This window comes from Oxyura jamaicensis, chromosome Z (genome assembly GCF_011077185.1).
Source record: "Oxyura jamaicensis isolate SHBP4307 breed ruddy duck chromosome Z, BPBGC_Ojam_1.0, whole genome shotgun sequence".
NCBI classification, from domain to species: Eukaryota; Metazoa; Chordata; class Aves; order Anseriformes; family Anatidae; genus Oxyura; species Oxyura jamaicensis.
In genome coordinates, this window is record NC_048926.1 from 3546313 (window position 1) to 3567083 (window position 20771).

At 44.5% G+C, this 20771-nt stretch overlaps 2 protein-coding genes across 2 annotated transcripts; one reads left to right on the forward strand and one right to left on the reverse strand.

The window, feature by feature from the left end:
* Nucleotides 1-2311: 2311 nt before the first annotated feature.
* HAUS1 (HAUS augmin like complex subunit 1) lies at nucleotides 2312-11499 on the reverse strand. The gene is made up of 9 exons (XM_035310018.1): nucleotides 11393-11499; nucleotides 10788-10962; nucleotides 9845-9980; nucleotides 8661-8795; nucleotides 7601-7724; nucleotides 6757-6822; nucleotides 5348-5419; nucleotides 3954-4001; nucleotides 2312-2905 (listed from the first exon to the last, which is right to left on the reverse strand). Exons 1-9 carry the CDS (start codon nucleotides 11426-11428, stop codon nucleotides 2822-2824), a joined length of 876 nt encoding a protein of 291 aa, XP_035165909.1. The 5' UTR covers nucleotides 11429-11499; the 3' UTR covers nucleotides 2312-2821.
* Nucleotides 11500-12768: 1269 nt separating this feature from the next.
* ATP5F1A (ATP synthase F1 subunit alpha) lies at nucleotides 12769-20336 on the forward strand. The gene is made up of 12 exons (XM_035310016.1): nucleotides 12769-12929; nucleotides 13925-14003; nucleotides 15068-15237; nucleotides 16068-16241; nucleotides 16316-16482; nucleotides 16624-16772; nucleotides 17706-17857; nucleotides 17999-18223; nucleotides 18317-18424; nucleotides 18978-19122; nucleotides 19336-19486; nucleotides 20127-20336. Exons 1-12 carry the CDS (start codon nucleotides 12870-12872, stop codon nucleotides 20206-20208), a joined length of 1662 nt encoding a protein of 553 aa, XP_035165907.1. The 5' UTR covers nucleotides 12769-12869; the 3' UTR covers nucleotides 20209-20336.
* Nucleotides 20337-20771: the final 435 nt, after the last annotated feature.

The following is a 20771-nucleotide window of genomic DNA, read 5'->3' on the forward strand; positions in this document are numbered from 1 at the left end:
TTACTGACAGTCCATTTGCTGCATAAATCTCATTTATTTGACTTTCCCTGTTCTCATCAAAAGCTGAACTGTAGGACCTGACAACTGGCCCCTGATTTATGTTGCATGTGCTGCAGATGGCTCAGCTGTGGCACGCAGCTTGCATGCAGCTGCTGGGTATCTCCCCCAACCCCCCCCTACAATTCCAACCCTGGGAAGCAACACACAGCTATCTTTGGACAGCTCTCGAGTCAGAGTCCAGCCCTGCCGACCTCTGTAGTCGGGCTTTTTGCCAATGAGTGGGCCACAGCACATGCTGCCGTGCTGTGAAATAGCACAGCCAGGAGCCATGCAGCTGCCCCACGGGTGCAGGCATAGAGACCCCTGTTTCCCACACCAAATTTCCCAACTGGTGTGGTATTGTGTGATGAAGTGGTGCACAGGGAGTGCCACTGCCCTGGGAAGCCTCCTCAAGCCTTGAGTCATGGTAACACATGTACAATAAACAGCCTTCATGTGTTAGCTGAGTAAGTCCTGAGGCTTTCATTGACAAACAGGGCTGGTAGCATCCTCGAGCAGTCATCTAATCCATCTTACTATCTCAAAGCATGATCAACTCTCTTCAGCATAATAAATGCTTAAGCAAAGCATTTCTGATCTGCTCTTAAAAGCCTCAAGTGATTAAGATTCTGTAATTGACAAGTGGTGACCTCCAGGACCTTACAATGGCTTCCTTGTTAAACTGCTAATGTCTGCCCAGATGTGTTCTGTTTCTGAGACTATGACTTCTTTTCCCTTCCACAGTAGGAAAAATTACCTCTTTGAGGCAATTTCCCCTTAGCCTGTTTAACCCACATATATATACAGAATATACAGCTCATCCACCTGTTCTTGCCATCTTGAGTTTTAGCCCAGAAAGAACTGAAGATAATAGTCATGAAACCAAGGCAACTGGTACTTTCCTAACTTTATTAAAAACCCTGAAGCTAAACATCAACTCTCTCTGGCATCTGGAAGAGGACAGAGATCCCAAAGGCATCAGCTCTCTGAACATCCTTGAATTCTTCCCCACCAGGGTGCAAGAAATGAGGTGAGGAAGGTCACAAGGTGATGAGGCTATAATACTTTTCTTACTCCGCTGTCTTCTTGAGCTTGCAGCTTCTTAGAAATCAGAGATGCAAATAATCATCATAATCATCAGGTGCCAATCTCATGATCCTATTGCTTCAAGTGAGGACATGAAGCAACAGAATCTCTCATCCTGCAGATCAGTGAAATCAATTTCTGAAATGAAATAAGCAGCAGCTCCTGGTGACAGGTACACCATGCTCAACCATTACCATAATCTTTTGCAACTGTAATTGCAAACAGATGTAGCTACAGATTGCTACTGAGAGCACCACAGCTATTTGGACACTGCACGGTACATTTGTCCGATACAAATGGCCCATGGTCCATGCTCGATGTCTTTAGGTGTTGATGCTTCCCAGGTTCCCAAGCTTCCCAAGCGTCTCAGATTCTGGCTTTTTCATACAAAACAGCTTTTAAAAACTTGGGTATTCATGGCTTGTATGGTGGTGGCATAGAAAGAGGAGGTTCTGCAGACCCTTTTAGAAGATGACATTTGAGGTAGAAGTGGAAGGGACAATCTAGCTTCAAACTACTATCTCACAGCAGGTCTGCAAAAATATCCATGTCTTTAGACCTCTAAAAGTCTTACTATAGAGCCCCCTTTTTTGTTTTTAAGTTATTCCATCACTATCCATGAAGCTATCTTTCTACTTTTGTTTAACACTAGAATGTAAGGAAGAAAAAAAGAGAGCTACTGGTCTGCTGTCTAAGTGTTCTACATGGGCAAACTTTATTGGTTTAGGGTAACGGGTTTCCATTTTCTCAGATGGCAAAGAAACTACAGATTAATCTTAGGCAGTTGGTACTAATGCGTTTCACTCCAGCTCTTACCTATGTGAGCAGTAAAATTTGTTGGTGTGTGAAGCCATATGAGGCAAGTCAGAGCTGAATTTGTTTCCATTAAAGCAGACAGCCACTGTTCACACACACAAATCCCCTCTGTGGGATGTCCCAAATGCTGCAGGGCTTTAAAACACAATGGGAACTATGATTCTAGGCCCTATTATAGGTCCCTATACAGCCCTAGGCCATATTTTCATATAATTTGTTTTGATTAACATATCAAATCCCTGCTGAAGACATTAAATAAAGTTGATTGTATTCCTCCTTAAAGAAAGCACCCAAACTAAGAAACACTGTAGACACATCTACAATTCATCTTCAAAAACTTGGTAAACATTAGACATGCTACATGTGGTAGAAAAAATTGATGGCTCTCCAATTCTGAAATAAGAAGAGAGCAAAAGCCGATGGTCTAGTAGGTGCGAGGCATCTGTCATTACCATATTTGCGTCACCAAAGGAAGGACTCCAGGGGAATAAAAAAAAAAAAATACAATCCAGAGCCCAGATACAGAGAAAAAGTAAAGCCAGACAGTTAGTTCAATTCTGTGTGGTAAGGGCCTACCAGATGCTGGTAGGGACAGTTCCTGGTGAAGGTGCCATCTGGAAGTTGGTTACAGGTTTCTATCACATACGGAAAAATAACTGATAGAGAAAACAAGAAGCTTGCAAGTTATTTTATGAAAAAAGTGACATTTACAAATGCATGGCCACCTGAACCCTTACAAAAAGATTACACTTACTGAAAGGTCACAAGTATGCCATCGAACAGCAAGAAGAGTAAGGCAGAAAGCGGCAGAAGTACAGTAAGTCCAAACTAGTGCAAGTAAAATAGAAGTTTGGAAAATAGATCTTCCATTCAAGCCACTTCAGGTGAACTCGTATTGTCTGGGTTCTGGCATCTCAAGAGTCAGCATGTCAATTTGCTTTGAGAACTCTGCCTCCACATCATTCTAGCAGGAGAAAAAAAAGGCACAACAAGAGGACTCAGCGATCACACAGTAGTTTTCATATATTCTTCTGACACAAACACATCTGCAGAGATCAACCCTCAGGATATTACTAGCACTGATTAACCCAAGCACTGAACTGAAAGTTCTCACTGCTGCAAGTGGCAGTAGTATCAGTAGTCACTACAGAGGAACCTCCAAAGGAACAGCCAAAAACACTCAGTAGCCTTCGTACAGTGCCCCAGTGGGACACCTTTGAGCTGAACTGATACGCTCCAGAGTGTACACAGCTGAGAAAAGCCTTATAGGCTGCGGTGAGCTTGTGTTTCTGGAACAAGTATTTCTGGAACAAAAATAAGTGGATCACCAACCTGACTAGTCCCATCTGAAACCATACAAAATACTCGCCAATAAATGTGCTTTCCGATCACAGTTCTAAGGCTTATCACTAAATACCTTGTGCTGTATCTATAAACAAGCAGACAGTAACCCAAAGAAATAAAAGACAGCTATGTTCAGACATGGCCCAGCTCGCTCTGGAAAGGTACATACAAACTTCCCAAACAGCTTTGGATGAAGTTTTTCCCAACAATGCCTTGCAGGTTACACAAGCATGTATGAAACAGGCATTATGTTTTATAGGGAAAGGTCCCTGTTGCAGTCCACAAGGCAGCTGTTCAGTAACACATGGGCACTACTACCCTTTGAGAATTCAGGCACAGTAATGAAGGTCATGAGACCAAGAAGCTGTAGCACAGTTGAGTGAATAAACATTCTGACAGGTGAAGCAGAAAATCCAGAGGGATAACAGATACCTAATCCCCACTGATACACCATTATGCTCAACTGCCTTTGTAGCTTTAGATATCATTTCTCCAACAGTTCCTCCTACCAGTATGCACTACTTCTGCCATACCAGAGCAAAAATTTCCCTCCAGAGATCATTAAGACTATGATCTGAGGTAGATAAATCCACAAGCAATTCATGAATACAGCTCGTTTTGGAATGACAGCACCCATTTAAATCCCTGTGAAAAATAAGAACTCTTACCAGTTCTCGTTTTACTTCTTCAATCTTCACTAGTGCAAGGGAAGGACTCTAATGAGAGAAATGGCATAAAAATCAATATTTCAACTTGAATCACAGAGTTCCTGTATCATTGCAAGACTCTAATCATGCTCCCCACGGGATTTCAGGGATAATAAAATCAGTTTTGTGTACATTCATCCCATGCTATAGATACTGACATCAAAAGCCTATTATCAGTTTGGTTTGGACAATCAGGTTATTTTCCAAGATTCTGCTATAACCTGATGTCTAAAGAAGTATTTTTATCTATTTTCCAAAACTACCAATTGAGAAACTAGATTTTTAAAGATATCCAGGGATGAATTTACCAGAGCACAAGATTTTAGCAGTGTGCAAGTATTAACCCTCCTCCTTCATTCCGTCTGCACCAGCAGCAAGGCATCAGGGCTCTCCCTGTCTCCACTGACAGGGAGTCAGAGGGAGGGAGGAATTGGGGAACCTAATCCAATTTGAACATCCTGTTTTGCTTGAGGAGAGGAGGCAGCTGCCTCTTGGAGTAAGATGGATTTATAACAGAATCAGTCCCATCCTCTCCCTTCATCCTTTTACTCTAGGAGGGAGATGGCAGTATTTGTATAAGGGAGAAATTAGGTTACAGGAAGGTGTGCTGAGGAGCATGAACTCTGTAAGGGCTGAGGAGGTGAAGGGTGGTCCAGCAGACTGGTCCCCAGTTCACAACACAAAATACATGATTCATCTCAGAATTTCTACATGACTTTGGACATGTCCCTTTGTTTCTCTGGACCTCTACTCCCTATTTATAAAAATAACCTCCCGGAGGTTACCTGACTTCGGGGTGCTCAGATGAGGAGCTAACAGGAGCCATACCAGGTAACTCAAGTACAGTTGCAACCATTTAGTTTACTGCTCTATTTACTGAAGTCAAACCCACTCAGCTATCTGCTCCACTATTTGCCAAATCTCACCTGAATGACAGAAAATCCTTCAACCTCTGCTCTGTGTGCTGTGTCTGCCATATTGACAGCCTGATTTAATAATGTATTAGGACGTGTAATCTGGAAGTTTTTGTTATACTAAAGAACTACATTTTCTTCTAAGTTTTAATTTCCAGCTATTTCATCTTGATACTGAGCTCAACCAGCCTATTTCTTCAGGTCACATTCCTAGACATGTTGTTAGAGCAAAGTTTGCCAGGCAAACACTTATTTTTTTGGCTTTGATTAATCAATACATAGCTTCCTGTTTAAGTGAAGTCTTTTGTTTACACGACTCATTAATAGATCTCTAGAGATATCTGTCTATCCATTGAAACACAGAACAATTTCCTTTATATTTTTGAAGTCCATTGAAGTTAATCTGACTGCACGTATAGAAGAACAGTGAAAAATAATTACAGGAGTTAAATCTAGGTAGGACTCAAGTTTCTTCTTCAAAAGCACAACTTCTGTCTGCATTTCATCCAGTTTCTGTGGACAGAAGAAAAGTAGATTACATTCTACAGTCTTACTTGCAGAAGTGATGTAAATCAGCAAAATACATTTACAATTATGTACAGCATTTCAGAATTCACCTATGTTGATTAGAGATCTTGTGATCTTTCTCAAAATGCACAGAAAACTAAAGATCTACGATTCACTCAGCTATCAGTCAGTTAAACCTAGTTCAAATTTTACACAGATGCACTTTCTCTTCCTTTCCGAGAACATATAGCATTGTTACCTACAGGATGACCACCTGATCTCACCTCCCTGACAGGAGGGAGCCTGTCAACTCAGAAGCCACCAGAGGACTTTCATGATTAACAGCACTGTAGGCCACACACAGACCTCAGCCCCAAGGAAGGAGATACAGTCTCAAGCCTATGGCTTGCGTGTGAAAATTTTGCACATGCAATAGGAAAAAAAAGTCCCCAAACATGCTTTGCTTTGCTCATTCTGTTAACAAGGGGAAGTAGTTTTTCCAGGGGGCTTAAAATTTAACATATTACAAAGCCCATATTTTTTTCAAATAATCAACCTAAGACATTCCAAAAAAAAAAAAAACGCGCACTGAAGATGAAGTCATTCGCGCTGCCTACTTTACAGAGCTCTTGGCAGAGCAGATGTAGAAATGCCAGTGAGTCAAACATGCCCTTTTACTTAGGTTTGGGAAGATGATGAAGGTCAGATAAAGACTAGAAAGGTTCCAATGCCATTTCGTATGTAGAAATCCAACACGATTTTTAGTTAGCACTCTTCTGAAACGCTGTGCAATGTCAACATTGCCACCCAGCGCTGGTTCACGAGAATGACAACGTACATTCAGGAAACCTATTTTAATTGTTCAACCTAATAGGCAAGAAAAGATAGTAAAAGAAATGGGAAGAGAGACTGAAATGCCCGTTACAGTAATAGCAAGTAACATTAAAACATGTTGAGTGCAGACAGAATAACTCCAACACATTAAATATGTATAAATACTCAGAACAAAGCTGGATGATCTACAGCTAGTAACTCAAGAAATGTGCTTTTTCCTTCAAAAAACATCCTGCTGGAGTTACGATTTAGCTTAAAATGTTATGTTTAAAGACAAGAAAAAGGCACACAGAGGTTCAGAATCTGGGTTTCACTCAACCTCCTCCCTTAGCTCAGCAGCATTTGAGAGCAGGCATATTTCCCATACACTAGAAGCAATCACCTGGGTCATTTTATTCAGTAATTGCAATACAAAGGCAGCCATGTAACGAGATATATTCCACAGAATATCCACCCCATTTGCAACATGGATTGCTGTAGAAACATCTGTCTTGTACCAACAGACCTACCTCAGACATGCTCACTAGTGACTGATGCGTCAATGATGGATCCAACCCGCTGGCAGCAAGCTGCTCCTACAAGCAGGAAAGAGTTCAAACATAAATGACAAAATATAAGAGGGAAGAGAGAGATTTTGCCATTTCCTTGGGTTTTGATTGAAAGAGGCAGACAAGACCACAGTCTGAAAAGTGTAGAAACGTGCTACTTGAACTACAGCTCTAGCTGGTGTATGAAATCAGTCACTACTAAAATTTATTCCAAGACTAACAAACCTTTCCAGAAAATTAGTGGGAGAAGAGCACATGGCAAGGCTGTGAAGAGGTTTCTCAGTAAAATGTCGTTACCACTAATTCAACATTTTCTATCTGGTATTTGTCAGGATATTGAACAGCATCCAAGTATTAAATAAAGCATTCGCATATCCTTCATCACATAGGGAAAGGTGAAGAAGACAGAACAACTTCTGCCTTAAACATTTAATCATTCATTAATCCTCCCCAAATGGCTACATTCAGGATTTTGACACAGTTTTCCTCAGTGAATCATACGTTCTACTGTTAATATAAGAGTATACAGACAAGTTAACGGTACCTCACAGCAAGCACAAAGTAGTCTGAGCTAATATTCTCAAAAGGGAAAGTATCTTTGCATTTACCAAAGGACATTCAGAAGAACGAGTGTGTACATACCGGGGACAATTGAAGTATGGTAATGACTCATCCTGTTAGCCCACATGTCCAAAATCCAGGAGTTCAGTAAGCTTCAGTGATGTCCCTAACTAGTTTTGGGCCTGACCAATCACAACTATGCCAACCTATTACACCATCCTGTTAGGTAATTCCTTCCCCCTACCTCAGCAGCCTTAATCCTGATTTTGAAATCCTTGTATTTGTCTCTCAGGAAATTCAAGTTTAGGGATTGTCTCTCAGCCTTGGCTCTTTCTACCTCAAGATGTTCCTTTGTTTTTTGAAGATCCCTAAAAAAAAAAAAAAAGAAACAAACCTTTGCATCTAAAGAGACACCAGTATTCATATACCACTCAGTCATCTATGCTCAAGCTAAACACCATAATACAACCAACTCCAGAGGGAGAGAATGCTTGCATTTTTCTGTGAGATTCCCCCCTGTAAATATCCATGGCTGTCAACTCCAGACTCCCAAGGGCCACAGGATAAAAGGTCGAGGGGAAAGCCTTCTGTGTAATGTAACAGCACAGAGTAAGTCTTCTGCTTAATTCTGTAATTAATTCACTTAGGGACATGTTAGGCAGGCTAAACTTAAGAGCGTAGAAAGGGGCCATGGCAAAACTGGGAGAGGCATGTGGGTCTTGCATCTGTGCTGCAAGAGCACCACAATTACAACTGTGACAGAACCAGACAATTAGAATGGAAGGGAACTGTGGAGATCATCTGAACCAATGGTCAGGGAGGGGCTGATCACAGTGTACTTGGCAAAGCCCTTCAGATGACATCCTTTAGGGAATGGACTTGATTTCATTATTTTTTCTTTTAGACTCTCACAGATTAAAGGAAATTCTTACCTAGGCCTCTTTTTGGTTTTGCCTGGCTCCTTCACCCTAACTACAAAGCCCACAGTAAGTGAGGTAAGATGTGGTTTGCCTTCAACCTCAGCTGAAGAGAACTGGTGGAAGATGCCGCCCCTTATCTGAAAACTGCTTGTAAACCATTTTTGGTTTAAAACAATAGGTTTGACCATAGCCCCAAAGTCTTTTGATTTCTGAATGTGCCCATAACACACAGCTTTTGGCAGATACTTCCCAATACTGTGGATTACAGATGCATCAAAAACCTGTCAGTTCAGTTACTCCTGTTAGTTGTTACGAGGAGCACACTACATGGCAGAGATCAGCAGCACTGCTTACAATCTTTCCACATTCTCATCCATTACTCACCCCTTTAACTGCTTTTCCAGCACCAGTGCAGCAGTTAGTTTTTTCTTAATTTTGTTCAACTCCAGTTCCAGTTCTCTGTTTTTTGATTCTGTTGTATACAGCTTGGAACTCATATCATTGATGGCACAGAAGAAGCTGGTGGAAAGAAAGATTCAGTGGGAATTCTCAGTCAACTTTTACCAAGCTCAGAATTATTGTTGTTTACCTCACACACACTTTCCACAAATGACCTGTTTTTCTCATGCTATGATGCAGCAGGTAGCTAACTACCAGGTATTTTAGAAGAGGAAAATAAACCACTGAAGGTATTTGCTTCCCTTAATTAGCGGAGATTTTGTCCAGAAGGGGAAATAGCCCAGCAAACTGAGTACTGGAAAAGGCTAAACAGGACCTGGCATTCTAGTGAATACAGCCACCAGGTTTGAAATAATAAACTGCTCCAGTCCTGGCTTGCCAAATTGCCTTTGAAATTCAGTTCCTGAAAACGCATATCCCTGGGACACACCCAGAAGTATTTAATCCACTTATTCTTCTCAAATTGTTCATTTCTGCCTGCTCCTCTCTCAAGAGCTGTAAGAGCAAAGCTCCTGAACATGATTTTTTAAAAAATGGATTCCAAGGCAGATTTCAGCCCCTCCTTACTGACAATGCTCAAGGGACTCCTGCTGTGTTATAGTTTAAGGCCAGGCAGAGGGGCTGAGAAAGAACAGACTAACAGCTGCAATTGCTCTGTGGCTGAGACAAGGAAATCTTACAATAACTGAGGCTTTTAAGAGAGGAGCTGAGACTACTGAGACAAGGAAATCTTACAATAACTGAGGCTTTTAAGAGAGGAGCTGAGACTAAACAACCAGCTGCAGTTCCACAGTCCTTGCCTCAGCAGTATAAAAGCTGCTCCAGCTTGTGCTACCTGGCAAGTTGTAGTGGATACATCCTAGGCACTGATCACAAGGGCATGGGCCGAAAAAGAGACTTAATTGTGGCTAAGACACCTTCTGGGCTTCAGAGGCTTTCCTTACAGGGAAAAATCAAGTGTTGTGCTCAGTTTTTGTGTCCTCTAAAGCTGCCTCCGTGGTGCAAAAGAAGCTGGACAAGTAAGACCCCTGTTGTGAAAGTACAGTTTGAAACTGTAGAAAGGGAAGTAGCACAGACCATCACCCCTGTTACGGAGTGGGAAGAATTACCTGGCAAGAGAGGTGTCCTTCGTTTCAAGTGTCATTGCACTGTTTACCAGGGTGCTGAGGTAGGCGATGCCTTTGCTGGACAGACTGGATAATGAAATACCCAGGCCTTCTGTGAGAAGACCCTCTAGATAATTAGCTGAAAAACAAGTTGAACCAAAAAATAGTGTGTGTGGGTTTTTTTTGTTTGTTTGCTTTGTTTTGTTTTAAATATAACTTATTTTAGCTCTAGGTAGGACCCAATTCCACTCCAGAAGAATTTTTTTTTTTTATCTCTCTGCTATTACGGAAAGAGCCATCATGCTTGTCATATGAAACCTCTGCTAGTAATGATACTCGTCCTACCAGGGGAGTCTGAAACTGCAGCAGAGCTCACACCCATACCTGTCTGGTAGTGTCCACGTTCTCTGACAGCCTAAGTCAACTGCACAGTCTCCATTATTATTCACTTGATGTCAAGTCACTAGAGGACTTGATCCTTTAGCACGTGTTAAGATCTATTATGGACCCCTGAACCACTCGCTCCAGAAAAAACATTATCGGATACAGAATCCAGGCTGCAAGAGCATAACTTAATCACCTCACTGTTGTTTCACATTCCTCAATTGTTTTCCTTAACAGTGGATTACCACCGGCTCAGACTCTTAAATTAGCTGTAGGGTCTCCGCTGTCTATCCAGCCAATACTCCAATGCTGTTCTCATTCAGCCCAGCAGGCTAGGAAGCTTTAGCAATCAACCTGCTTGTCCACATTTACAGCCTGCTCAAGCTGGCTAAAAAATTGCTTCTGTCCAACCTTATGTCAGAGTGTACTTTGCTGAAAGAAAAGCATGGAGCACGTTGGAGTAAAAGCTGTACCATAACAAAAATTAAGCTTATTGCTAGTTTGTCTACCAGGTAACTAAGGAAAACTGTGATGAAACCAAGAACTGGAGCTTCTAACTCACCCTCTGCTTCGTATTCTGTTGCCTGCTGCTTCATGTCTTCTATCAGGAAAGCAAGACCTCTGTCTCTGGCTTCACTGTATTCTTTAAGCTTACACAAGATATCAACGGTCTGGGCGTTCACTTCGTATGGCGGAATAGGCTTGTTCTCAAACACTTTCTTTAGCCATGAAGTAACCTGACAAAGAATGAGGGGAAAAAAAAAAAAAAAGGAAACAGCCAAATGAGATGTGGGAAAATAGCTGACGGCTGTGAGGAACGTGAAGCACTGCGAGCTCTGCGCTCCTGAGGAGCGGCTCCTACAGCAGCCAAAGCACTGGTGGTGGAAGGGGACGCAGCTCCCTTCGTCTCAGACACCCCCTGTAGTTCAGGGAACCTTTTAACTCTCCTCGTTTTTTCCGAACCCCTGCCCACCTCCTCATTTTATAAATTTCACCTTTTTAACCTCATGCCCTGTTTGCTACAGACGCGCTACAGACGCACTACAGACGCACCGATGACCCCAATCACCGCAGCCACCACCCCCCCGCCCCCGACACTTCTCGCTTCAGCCCAGGGCCGAGCGGTGCCGGGGCCGCAGGGGCTCGGAGCCCCCCCCCCGCCATTACCCCCTGCAGCTTCTCCATGGCCGCGGCCTCCGCCATCAGCCGCCGCCTTGAGCCTCCCGCCGCCGCCCCGGCCTTCCCCGCGCGCCGCGGGGCCTGCTGGGAGTTGTAGTCCTGCGGGAGCCCCCCCCCCCCCTTTTGTCCTCTCGTTTGTCTTTTTGGGCCTGATTTTTAGCACCCGAAGACCTTTTGCTTTATGCTTAGTGGGTAAAGCAATATATGCTTTATATAAAGCAAAAATATATGCGATGTGCTGGATAAAGCAATAGGCTTTTTCAAGGCTCTGGAGATCAGCCACAAGGTCGCTAACAGGCAAGCAGCCGGCAGCTCCGTGTTTAAAGCCGACGTGTAACACCTTAGATACGAGGTTGCAATATCCTAACTTTACAATCTCAAAGCGCAAATAAAGTAACAGTTCAGTTCAGTAACTGCAGCCACTGCTTTCAACAGAGCTGATCAACGTGCTCTGAATGTTTTGAAGGAATTTGCTTTTCCCTCCTACGTACCCGATAGCTTAAGAGAAGTCTTTAATCAGTAGAATATTGAGGTGATTTTTGATGGAGTTGTACGTTTCGTGCACATCACGGTACAAATCACGCACACAAAAAAAAAAGACACATGAAACCCTTCGCCAAGAGGGTGCAAATTATCTTTTTATACTAAAGGGCGAAAGTTAGAACCTGAATAGCTTGTGTGCCATTACTTGCGTTAAAAAAAAAAAAAAAAAAAAAAAAAAAAAAAAAAGTTGTGCTCCTTTTTTTACTAACGTTTACAGTTCCTGCAGAGGCCTGCCGGGAGCTGTCCTTTACCAGACTCCCGCCTGACTCCGAGGCCCTGTCCCGGCGTGCTGACCGACCTTTGGCACCCTCCGCACCCACGGGCCTCGAAGCGAGGCGCTGTCGCTGCCGAGGGCCCCCAAGCAGCTGTGGGGTCGCCTCTTAGGACGCCGGTGTTAGCAAGAGATGGGCTGAGAAATAAATAAGCCGCTTTGTCAGGTCACTAAGACCAGTGAGGCGCGGCATACTGCGGGCTTTTCACCTTCTTTCCCAGAGTGTGGATTTGAGTTTTTAAGAGATTAAGAGAATTTTAAGAGAGTTATTAAGTACTTTTCTGTTTCACGTTCAGCCTCTAGAAGCTGCTACGAGAGGGACACCGACACCCGCAGCCCCCAGAGGGTTGGTGGAACCCCCAGCCCCACACGCCCCCTCCCCGCCCCTTCCGCCCACTCGGGGCCATTTCCAGGCGCACCGGCCGTAAAGCCTATTTTCCTAAACACCCCGTTTCTCTCTGTTCCTACAGACACACGCAGGGGGAGGGCTGAGGGGCCGGGGGAGCTCTCCGAGCCCTCTCCCCGCCCCAGGCGTGGCCTCGCCGCCCATTAGGGCGGAGCGCGGCGCCGCCATTTTGTGGAGAGAGCGCGGGGCCGGCAGCCTCCTCCTGTCTGCTTCACCCCCAGCCCTCAGCCGCCGCCGCCGCCACCATGCTCTCCGCCCGCCTGGCCGCCACCCTCGCCCGCTCCCTGCCGCGGCATGCCGGCCTGGTGAGCTCGCCTTCCCCTCCGCACTGCCTGAGGGTTGAGGGGAGGGCGGCCGCCGCCGCCGCCATCTTGGGGGCCGCGGTGACATTGAGGGGCCGCCGCCTCCTGGGCTCGGCCGGGGGTGGGCGAGCGGCCCCCGGGGGTCCGGTGTGGGGTGGGGGCGAGGGGGGGGGGTCCCCAAAACATTCAGGGGACCGGGTCCTGCCGGGGATGGGTTGGTTTGGGGAATGGGGCACGGGGGTAGGGGTGCCGTGCCCTTCGCTGAAGGTGAAAATGGGGCCGTGAGGGGTGGGGGTGAAAGAAGCGAAATCCCGGTGGGGCCGGGGGGCTTGGGGGGCACCGCAGGGGGCTCTCAGGGGCCGCCTCCGGTCCGTGTCCCCTGTGAAGGTGACCGCAGGCCTCCATGGGATTCCGGAGAAATCGTGTGCATGCTGCTGCGGCGCTGCACTGTGAGCTTCAGGATTTATCATCTATAATAACCATTTAACGCATTCATTACCACGGATTTTCCTTTTGAGCAATCAGCCGCGCTTCAGAAAATTTGCCCTTAGGCTTTACTAGGAGAGGTCAGTCCTCGCTTTGCCGAGAAATCGATCCTCCCGAGACGTACCCTTATTCTCCCCCTCGTGCGGATGCAGGAGGTCGTCCGGGGTTTATTCGTGCCCCGAGCTTTGGGCGCCGTGGGGAGCGGCGGCGGGGGAGAGGAGGTGCTGCTGTGGGAGCTGCCGCAGTGCCGTGCTGGTGGCAGCGCAGCGCGAGGGCTGTGCAGAAACACGCAGCGATTTAGGGCAGTCTCAGTGCCTGGGGTTAGTTAATTCATCTCGGGTTCGGTTCTCTAACTGCGGCTTGTGAATGCAGAGCTCTGGAGCTCAGTTCAGAATGGAGACACGCTACATGCCTAACTTCGCGCTGAGGAATTTTAATGTAGTTTTTCTTTAACGTACTGTGTTTTGTGTGATCAAAGAGGCTTTGTTTATTGAAACAATTACTTATTTTAGGTTTCCAGAAACACCCTGGGTGCAGCATTTGTTGCCACAAGAAACATCCATGCCTCCAAAACACATTTCCAGAAAACCGGTGAGTCCGAAGAAAGGCTCTTATTATTATAAGAGTACTGTTTAAGACCTTGATCAGTCAGACAAGGTAATTTGAGCTTGGAGTGTGAGGTGCATGTGTCAGCTGACAAAACACTTAAGGACACTTATGTACTGGCAGTGTTGGGAAGTGAAAGATCAGTTACATGGTCACATCTGTCAGACTTAACTTTAATAATTGTTCAAAGTATGTCCAAACCAGTGGGGTGATGACATGTCAGCTGGCTTACTCAGCTTATCTGCCTCCCAAATATCCAATTCAGTCTTTCAGTCCTGCAGAATTACCTGAAAAACGACTCAAATTCCAATTTCCTGTCTGCTTGTTGGCAATGTTAGAGAAAGGATGACTTTCTCAGGCCTGCTTTGACCTTTTGTCCTTGATTATAACTCCAGTGCTGCTGGCAGCTTAAGAAGGCAACAGCACTGCATATCTGCGTTTTGGTAGCAGTTCACGTACAATTCCTGATGTGCTTTAGGCCAAATAAAGGTATAATTAGGAAATAAGTTTCACTGCTTACTGTTTTCCTAGCTGAGGAAATAAAAAGTTGTTGGGGGCATACTGGCAAATTGGAGGAAGGAGGAAAACATACTGTTATAGATTATATTGAACAACTTGCTCTGTAAATGTATTAAGTGCCTTTAGAATATTCTGGTTTACGAATGAGTTGGTGTTTTTCATGTGTCCAGTCTAAGCATTACCTGCAGAGAGGGCACGTCTGTGCTTTCTGAGTGAACTCTAATCTACTTAGCCTAATGGCTCTCCAGAGGGAGGGATTGCTAACAGGTTAGGACATACTGGAGGAAATCAATGACAAAACTAAACAGCCATCAGTTTTTTGATTGAAGTCAGCTCAGTGATCAAGTTGAAGCTGCTTTTATTGGCTGTGAACACAGAAACTGTTACTTTCCCTCTGTGTTACATATAAGGAAGAACATTCTGTGCTAGAACTTACAGAGAGAGGGTGCCTTGGCTTGTGAATTAAAGACAAGCTAACTGAATTTATACTGTGCCTTAATTCGCTAAATCTGGTTTGAAATATCTTCTAGGCACTGCTGAAGTATCCTCTATTCTTGAGGAACGTATTTTGGGAGCTGACACCTCTGCTGAACTTGAGGAGACTGGCCGTGTGCTCTCGATTGGTGATGGTATCGCCCGTGTGTATGGCCTAAGAAATGTGCAGGCAGAAGAAATGGTTGAGTTTTCTTCTGGGCTGAAGGTGAGCTTTCACTAAAGCAGTTTATTTATCATAGAAATGAAAAGATAACTTTTTAAAGGAGAACCTGAGGCTGTGCTTGGACCTACCCATATGGAGATTTTACGAACTTAATTGTAATTTTGATGTGTAGTAACTAGCTGACTACTATGCAAATACTACAGAAAGCAGATATTCTTTGAATTTGTAACGCTTTGTGTTTGATATCATTATCTGGTTCTTGGCCAATGCTTGGGTTTTATTTGCCTTCATCTAGGAAGCGTTAAGGGCTAATTTGGCACTGGACTTTGTTTTCTTAGGTTTTAGGCAGGCTTTTATGATTACCATTGAAGAATAAGCTCTGTGATCCAGTACAGTGCACAATTTGGTGACTTCTTCTAGTCCAAAGGGTAGACTAGAGATAAAAAGTCGACTGTTCCCTGATTCTACTGCAGCATCTCTTCCAGAATTGTTAATGCTCTGGCTTGCCTCAGGCAGATAGGCCAGTTCTCTTGTTGAATTCCTAGGCAAGAGAAATGTATTTGAAACCTACTTATCCTTTCTGTTTTTCTTTGGGAGAGGAATGATTGCTGCAGGTATAATTACGTAGTAAACTGAAGGCTTAGCCAGGTTCTGTCACCAGTATGGGAGAAGATAAGTGCATTGAACTTGATCCTTGTGTGTCCCTTCCAGCTCAGGATATTCTACGAGTGGATGTAAGCAGAACATTGATAATTGTTGCCAGTGTCCCATATTTCACACTGTAGACTAATCACATCAATATTTTAAAGCATCAAGAAATCACCATAGATGTTGGTATCATTTTTCTCATGTCAGCATGATCTTTGTCCTAGGGAATGTCCTTGAACTTGGAGCCCGACAACGTTGGTGTTGTCGTGTTTGGTAACGACAGACTGATCAAGGAAGGGGATGTCGTGAAGAGGACTGGTGCCATTGTGGATGTTCCCGTTGGGGAGGAGCTGCTGGGCCGTGTTGTAGATGCCCTAGGCAATCCCATTGATGGGAAGGTCAGTGTAATGCTAAGCGTTAAGCTTGCTCCTGTGTGGTGCAGACTGCAACAGGGTTTTTTCTCTCTTTAAAGGGTCCTATTACATCTAAGACACGTAGGAGAGTTGGCTTGAAGGCCCCTGGCATCATTCCCAGAATCTCTGTGCGGGAACCTATGCAGACTGGTATTAAGGCTGTGGACAGTTTGGTGCCAATTGGCCGTGGACAGCGTGAACTGATCATTGGTGACAGACAGACTGGGTAAGTTAAATGCCCAAACAAAAAATGTTTCCATTAGCAGCCTTGAATGCGGCGTGGTCTACTGTACGGAACTGAACACAGCTGGGTGGAGTTTGGGAGAGGAATGGGTCGCTTAAGTTAACCAAACTGTGTGTTGTACAGGAAAACTTCCATTGCAATTGACACAATAATCAACCAGAAACGATTTAATGATGGAACAGATGAGAAAAAGAAGCTGTACTGTATCTATGTTGCCATTGGCCAGAAGAGATCTACTGTTGCGCAGCTGGTGAAGAGGCTCACTGATGCAGGTACAGATTTCTGATGATGGTCGAGCCTGGCAAATAAGGACATCCTGTTCTTATAACGATAAATAATACTATGAACCCTCCTGACTGAAAGTACAGACAGAATTATTTTCTTATGAGATGAAAAAACTACTTGTTTTTCTAGACAAGTTCTTAAAGTTATCTGCAGGGACAGGGGACACATTTTCACTTCATTGGATTAGAAAACTAGTATGATGCCCTGAAACCGTTGAATCGCTTCTGAAAACATGACCCTTCATGTCTCTTTTGTCAGAGCTGGGGGAGTTTCCTCTCGGCAGTCAGGCAGGCCTGATTATGAGCTGTGGCCTGCAAATATTTTTATGGACTTTGTGTTTGCTTCGTATGCACGCAAGTCAGTATGAATGGCCATTTAAAGCCTGCTGAGGAGACTTCACTGCCCAAACATAATCCATTATGTGGTAGCATCTTTTCAGAAACAGTAATGTCTGGCAAAAAAGCTGTGTATATAACAGGGCTTAGAAGAACTTAGGCACTTTCCTTCTTGTCTGCTGGTCAAGTGGAATCATACCTAGTAGAAAAAAAAAACAGTATTTTAGTGGCAATTTGTTCTGGAGTATGAAGCAGTTTAGCACCTTCTTGTAAAAGCCAAGAAAACAGACTTCCAGGTGTCTGACTTGTAGAACCCAAGAGTGTCTTAATAAAAGTTTAAGCTTCACTTTAAATGAAAAATCATCTGCAAGTGCCACACAATAGCTGCTGTGAACTCGCTTTTGAAATTTCCTGAGTTAGTCAAGCTAACTGTTAGGTTAATGTCATCTGTTGTTCTTTCCTGTAACTAGCGATGCTTCCTGGGTTTACTTCAGCAACTAGTGCTTCGTATGCATGTTGCATTTGCTGATTACTGGCACGATAAGGTAATGCACTCAGGTGACGAGTCTCTCAAATTGTTTGCAGATGCCATGAAGTACACAATTGTGGTGTCTGCCACAGCATCTGACGCTGCACCCCTTCAGTACCTGGCTCCCTATTCAGGCTGCTCCATGGGGGAATACTTCAGAGACAACGGAAAGCATGCATTGATCATCTATGATGACTTATCCAAGCAGGTCAGGAAGCACTGCTTATAGGCCTTAGAGGTCCAGCATTGATGCTTATATATTGATGCTGTAAGATCACCTGAGGCCTAAAAATTCAGAATTTTAAATGAGCTGCTGAAGTCTGAGAGCTTTCTTGATGCTTCTGCACAGGCTGTTGCCTACCGTCAGATGTCTCTGCTGCTGCGCCGTCCACCTGGCCGTGAAGCCTACCCAGGTGATGTGTTCTACCTGCACTCCCGCCTGCTGGAGAGAGCTGCCAAAATGAACGACTCCTTTGGAGGCGGCTCTCTGACTGCCCTGCCTGTCATTGAAACTCAGGCTGGTGATGTGTCTGCTTACATTCCAACCAATGTCATCTCCATCACTGATGGACAGGTAGGGCTTTCTCTTCGTCTGCCAGTAAGTTACACAGATGTACTGGTATGTCTGAGGGAGGCTTCTGACCAGGATAATAAATTTATCCCGTAGATCTTCTTGGAAACTGAGCTGTTCTACAAAGGTATCCGTCCAGCCATCAACGTCGGTCTGTCTGTGTCCCGTGTGGGTTCTGCTGCTCAGACCAGGGCTATGAAGCAAGTAAGCATGTAACGATAGCTCCTCTCACCAGAGATAAGTAGTGTGTAGGCTGTCCAAACCATTTCACTCTTTACAGAGTCACGAGTACAAAGGGAATTAAGTTCTGAGTTCCTTGGTGTTATGAAATAACTTTAAAAACTTTCTAAAAGAAACAAATCTGTGGGGTCTGTGATATTTCCATCACATGCTGGCAGGCAGCAGGGCATGGGGAGTGGAGGGAAGAGTATCTGCATGAAGATGTTTGACAGTAGTCAAAAACAGTCAAAAATAGTCGAAAGTGTCATGCTGAACTGGGTGCTGATCTAGCTGGATCCAGAGAATGCTCTTCTAACACCATGCTTTTTAATCCAGATACAAGTTAGAAGTATCAATTGTGATACTTTCAGGGAAGAATAACATGCTAAAGGCCAGACACTGGGATTTTTTTTTTTAGAAATGTGATTAATCACCTATTTAGCTGACTTGTGGCAACTGTCAGCTAAAGGTAACCTACAGACAACTAGATTCACTTAAAAACTGGTGAAACTCAGTGTGCCCTTGCCTTTTATTGTAGGTGGCAGGTACCATGAAGCTGGAATTGGCTCAGTACCGTGAAGTAGCTGCCTTCGCTCAGTTTGGGTCTGACCTGGATGCTGCCACACAGCAGCTGCTGAATCGTGGTGTGCGTCTGACAGAGCTCCTCAAACAAGGACAGTATGGTGAGTGTAGCACGTCGGGTGTAGCACATCTGCATTCCCTCTTAGTCTGTGGTGCTGGTCTTTGTGGCGGCATGAAGATACCCTTTGGGTATTGTAAATGCAGGCTTGACGTGAACCATGTTGCAGACACAGAGCTGATCTTCAGAGAGGCTCTGATACTGATGTATCCTGATACAAGAATTGCTGATGGTATGAGTGTTTTCTTTCATGCAGTTCCCATGGCTATTGAGGAACAGGTTGCAGTCATCTATGCTGGTGTAAGAGGTCACTTGGACAAGCTGGAGCCCAGTAAAATCACAAAATTTGAGAGTGCTTTCCTAGCTCATATACTGAGCCAGCACCAGGCCCTCCTCTCCACGATCAGGTATGATAATTTATCTTAGTTCATCCCAGGGATACTGACCTGGGAGCTGGAGCGCAGATAATGGTCACTGAACCATTAAGCTATTGTATCCTCCAACATCAGGCCTTCTGCTGCCTCTGACTGGAGGTTAAATCAGCCTGCCTGCTGTCGTTGCACTGTTGAACAGATCTTGGCATCTTGTCTACAGTTCTTACTCAAAAAAAAAAATCCATCTGATGTTTAAAATGAACCCATTTGCATGCTTGTCCTGTAATCTGAAATTGAAACCACTTCAGGCAGTGAGTCGGCATGCTTTTGTCATGTTAATAGCTTTGAGCTATTAGAATACTGTGGATTAAGTGCTGCTAGCTTATTGCTGAGCTGACTGGGGGGATTTGAGTATTTCCAGTCTTGTCCTGTGAACTGGTTCTAGCTTGCTTTGTCCTGAGCCAGGTTTGTGCGTTCCATCTGTCATAGCTGTGCCCAGTTCAACAGGGCTCTGTTCTGAGAGTATTTGTGGACAAACCTTAATTCTTAACAGGCCTAACTCTTCTTGAGGAGAAGGCATGTTGTTAGTAAAGTTCCTTTTTTTTTTTTAACTTCAGAATTACCAGTACATTTATTTCTGTGTCAGAAGCTTAACTAAACTCTGTTTCAACAGGACCGAAGGGAAGATCTCTGACCAGACAGAAGGTAAATTGAAGGAAATAGTCACAAATTTCCTGTCTACTTTCGAGGCATAAACTTGTAACCATTCAAACAGACCAGGCGGTTTTTGTGGTCACGTGCTTCAGCTCCATCAAAGACTTAAAAGTATGTGCGACTTGAATGTACAGATCTCACTGAGAATAAAAGTTTCCATGTAAAAAGACCTGGGTATCCTGTTCTCAATTACTGCCCTTCTGGCTAGCTGCTCTAACTACATGTGTGCACAGCTTCCCTGGACACATGCTAAAGGAACCCTGAAAAATCAGGGTGAATTTGACCGAGTAGATCAAACTCCCTGTATAAAACCTGGGAGGAGTGGCAGTGGGTTTCTGTGACTGACTGCACTCCCCATCGTGACAACTCTGGGTTGCTCTTGTTGCTTTTATCTTTTTTGCTAGGCAGCTGATCTCAGAGCAAGGCACGCACCTCTGGAAGCTGTCGAGGTGTCTTGACACGGGTGGTAGCTCATGCCTCACAGTATTCTTACCTCTAGCAGTCCAATACTGGGACGGAGTATTTCTTAGAGCTGCTGTGTCATGCTCCTGGTGCCTGCCTTTCAGGAGAGGTACTCTTTCAGAACTGATTGTGTCTCAGGACA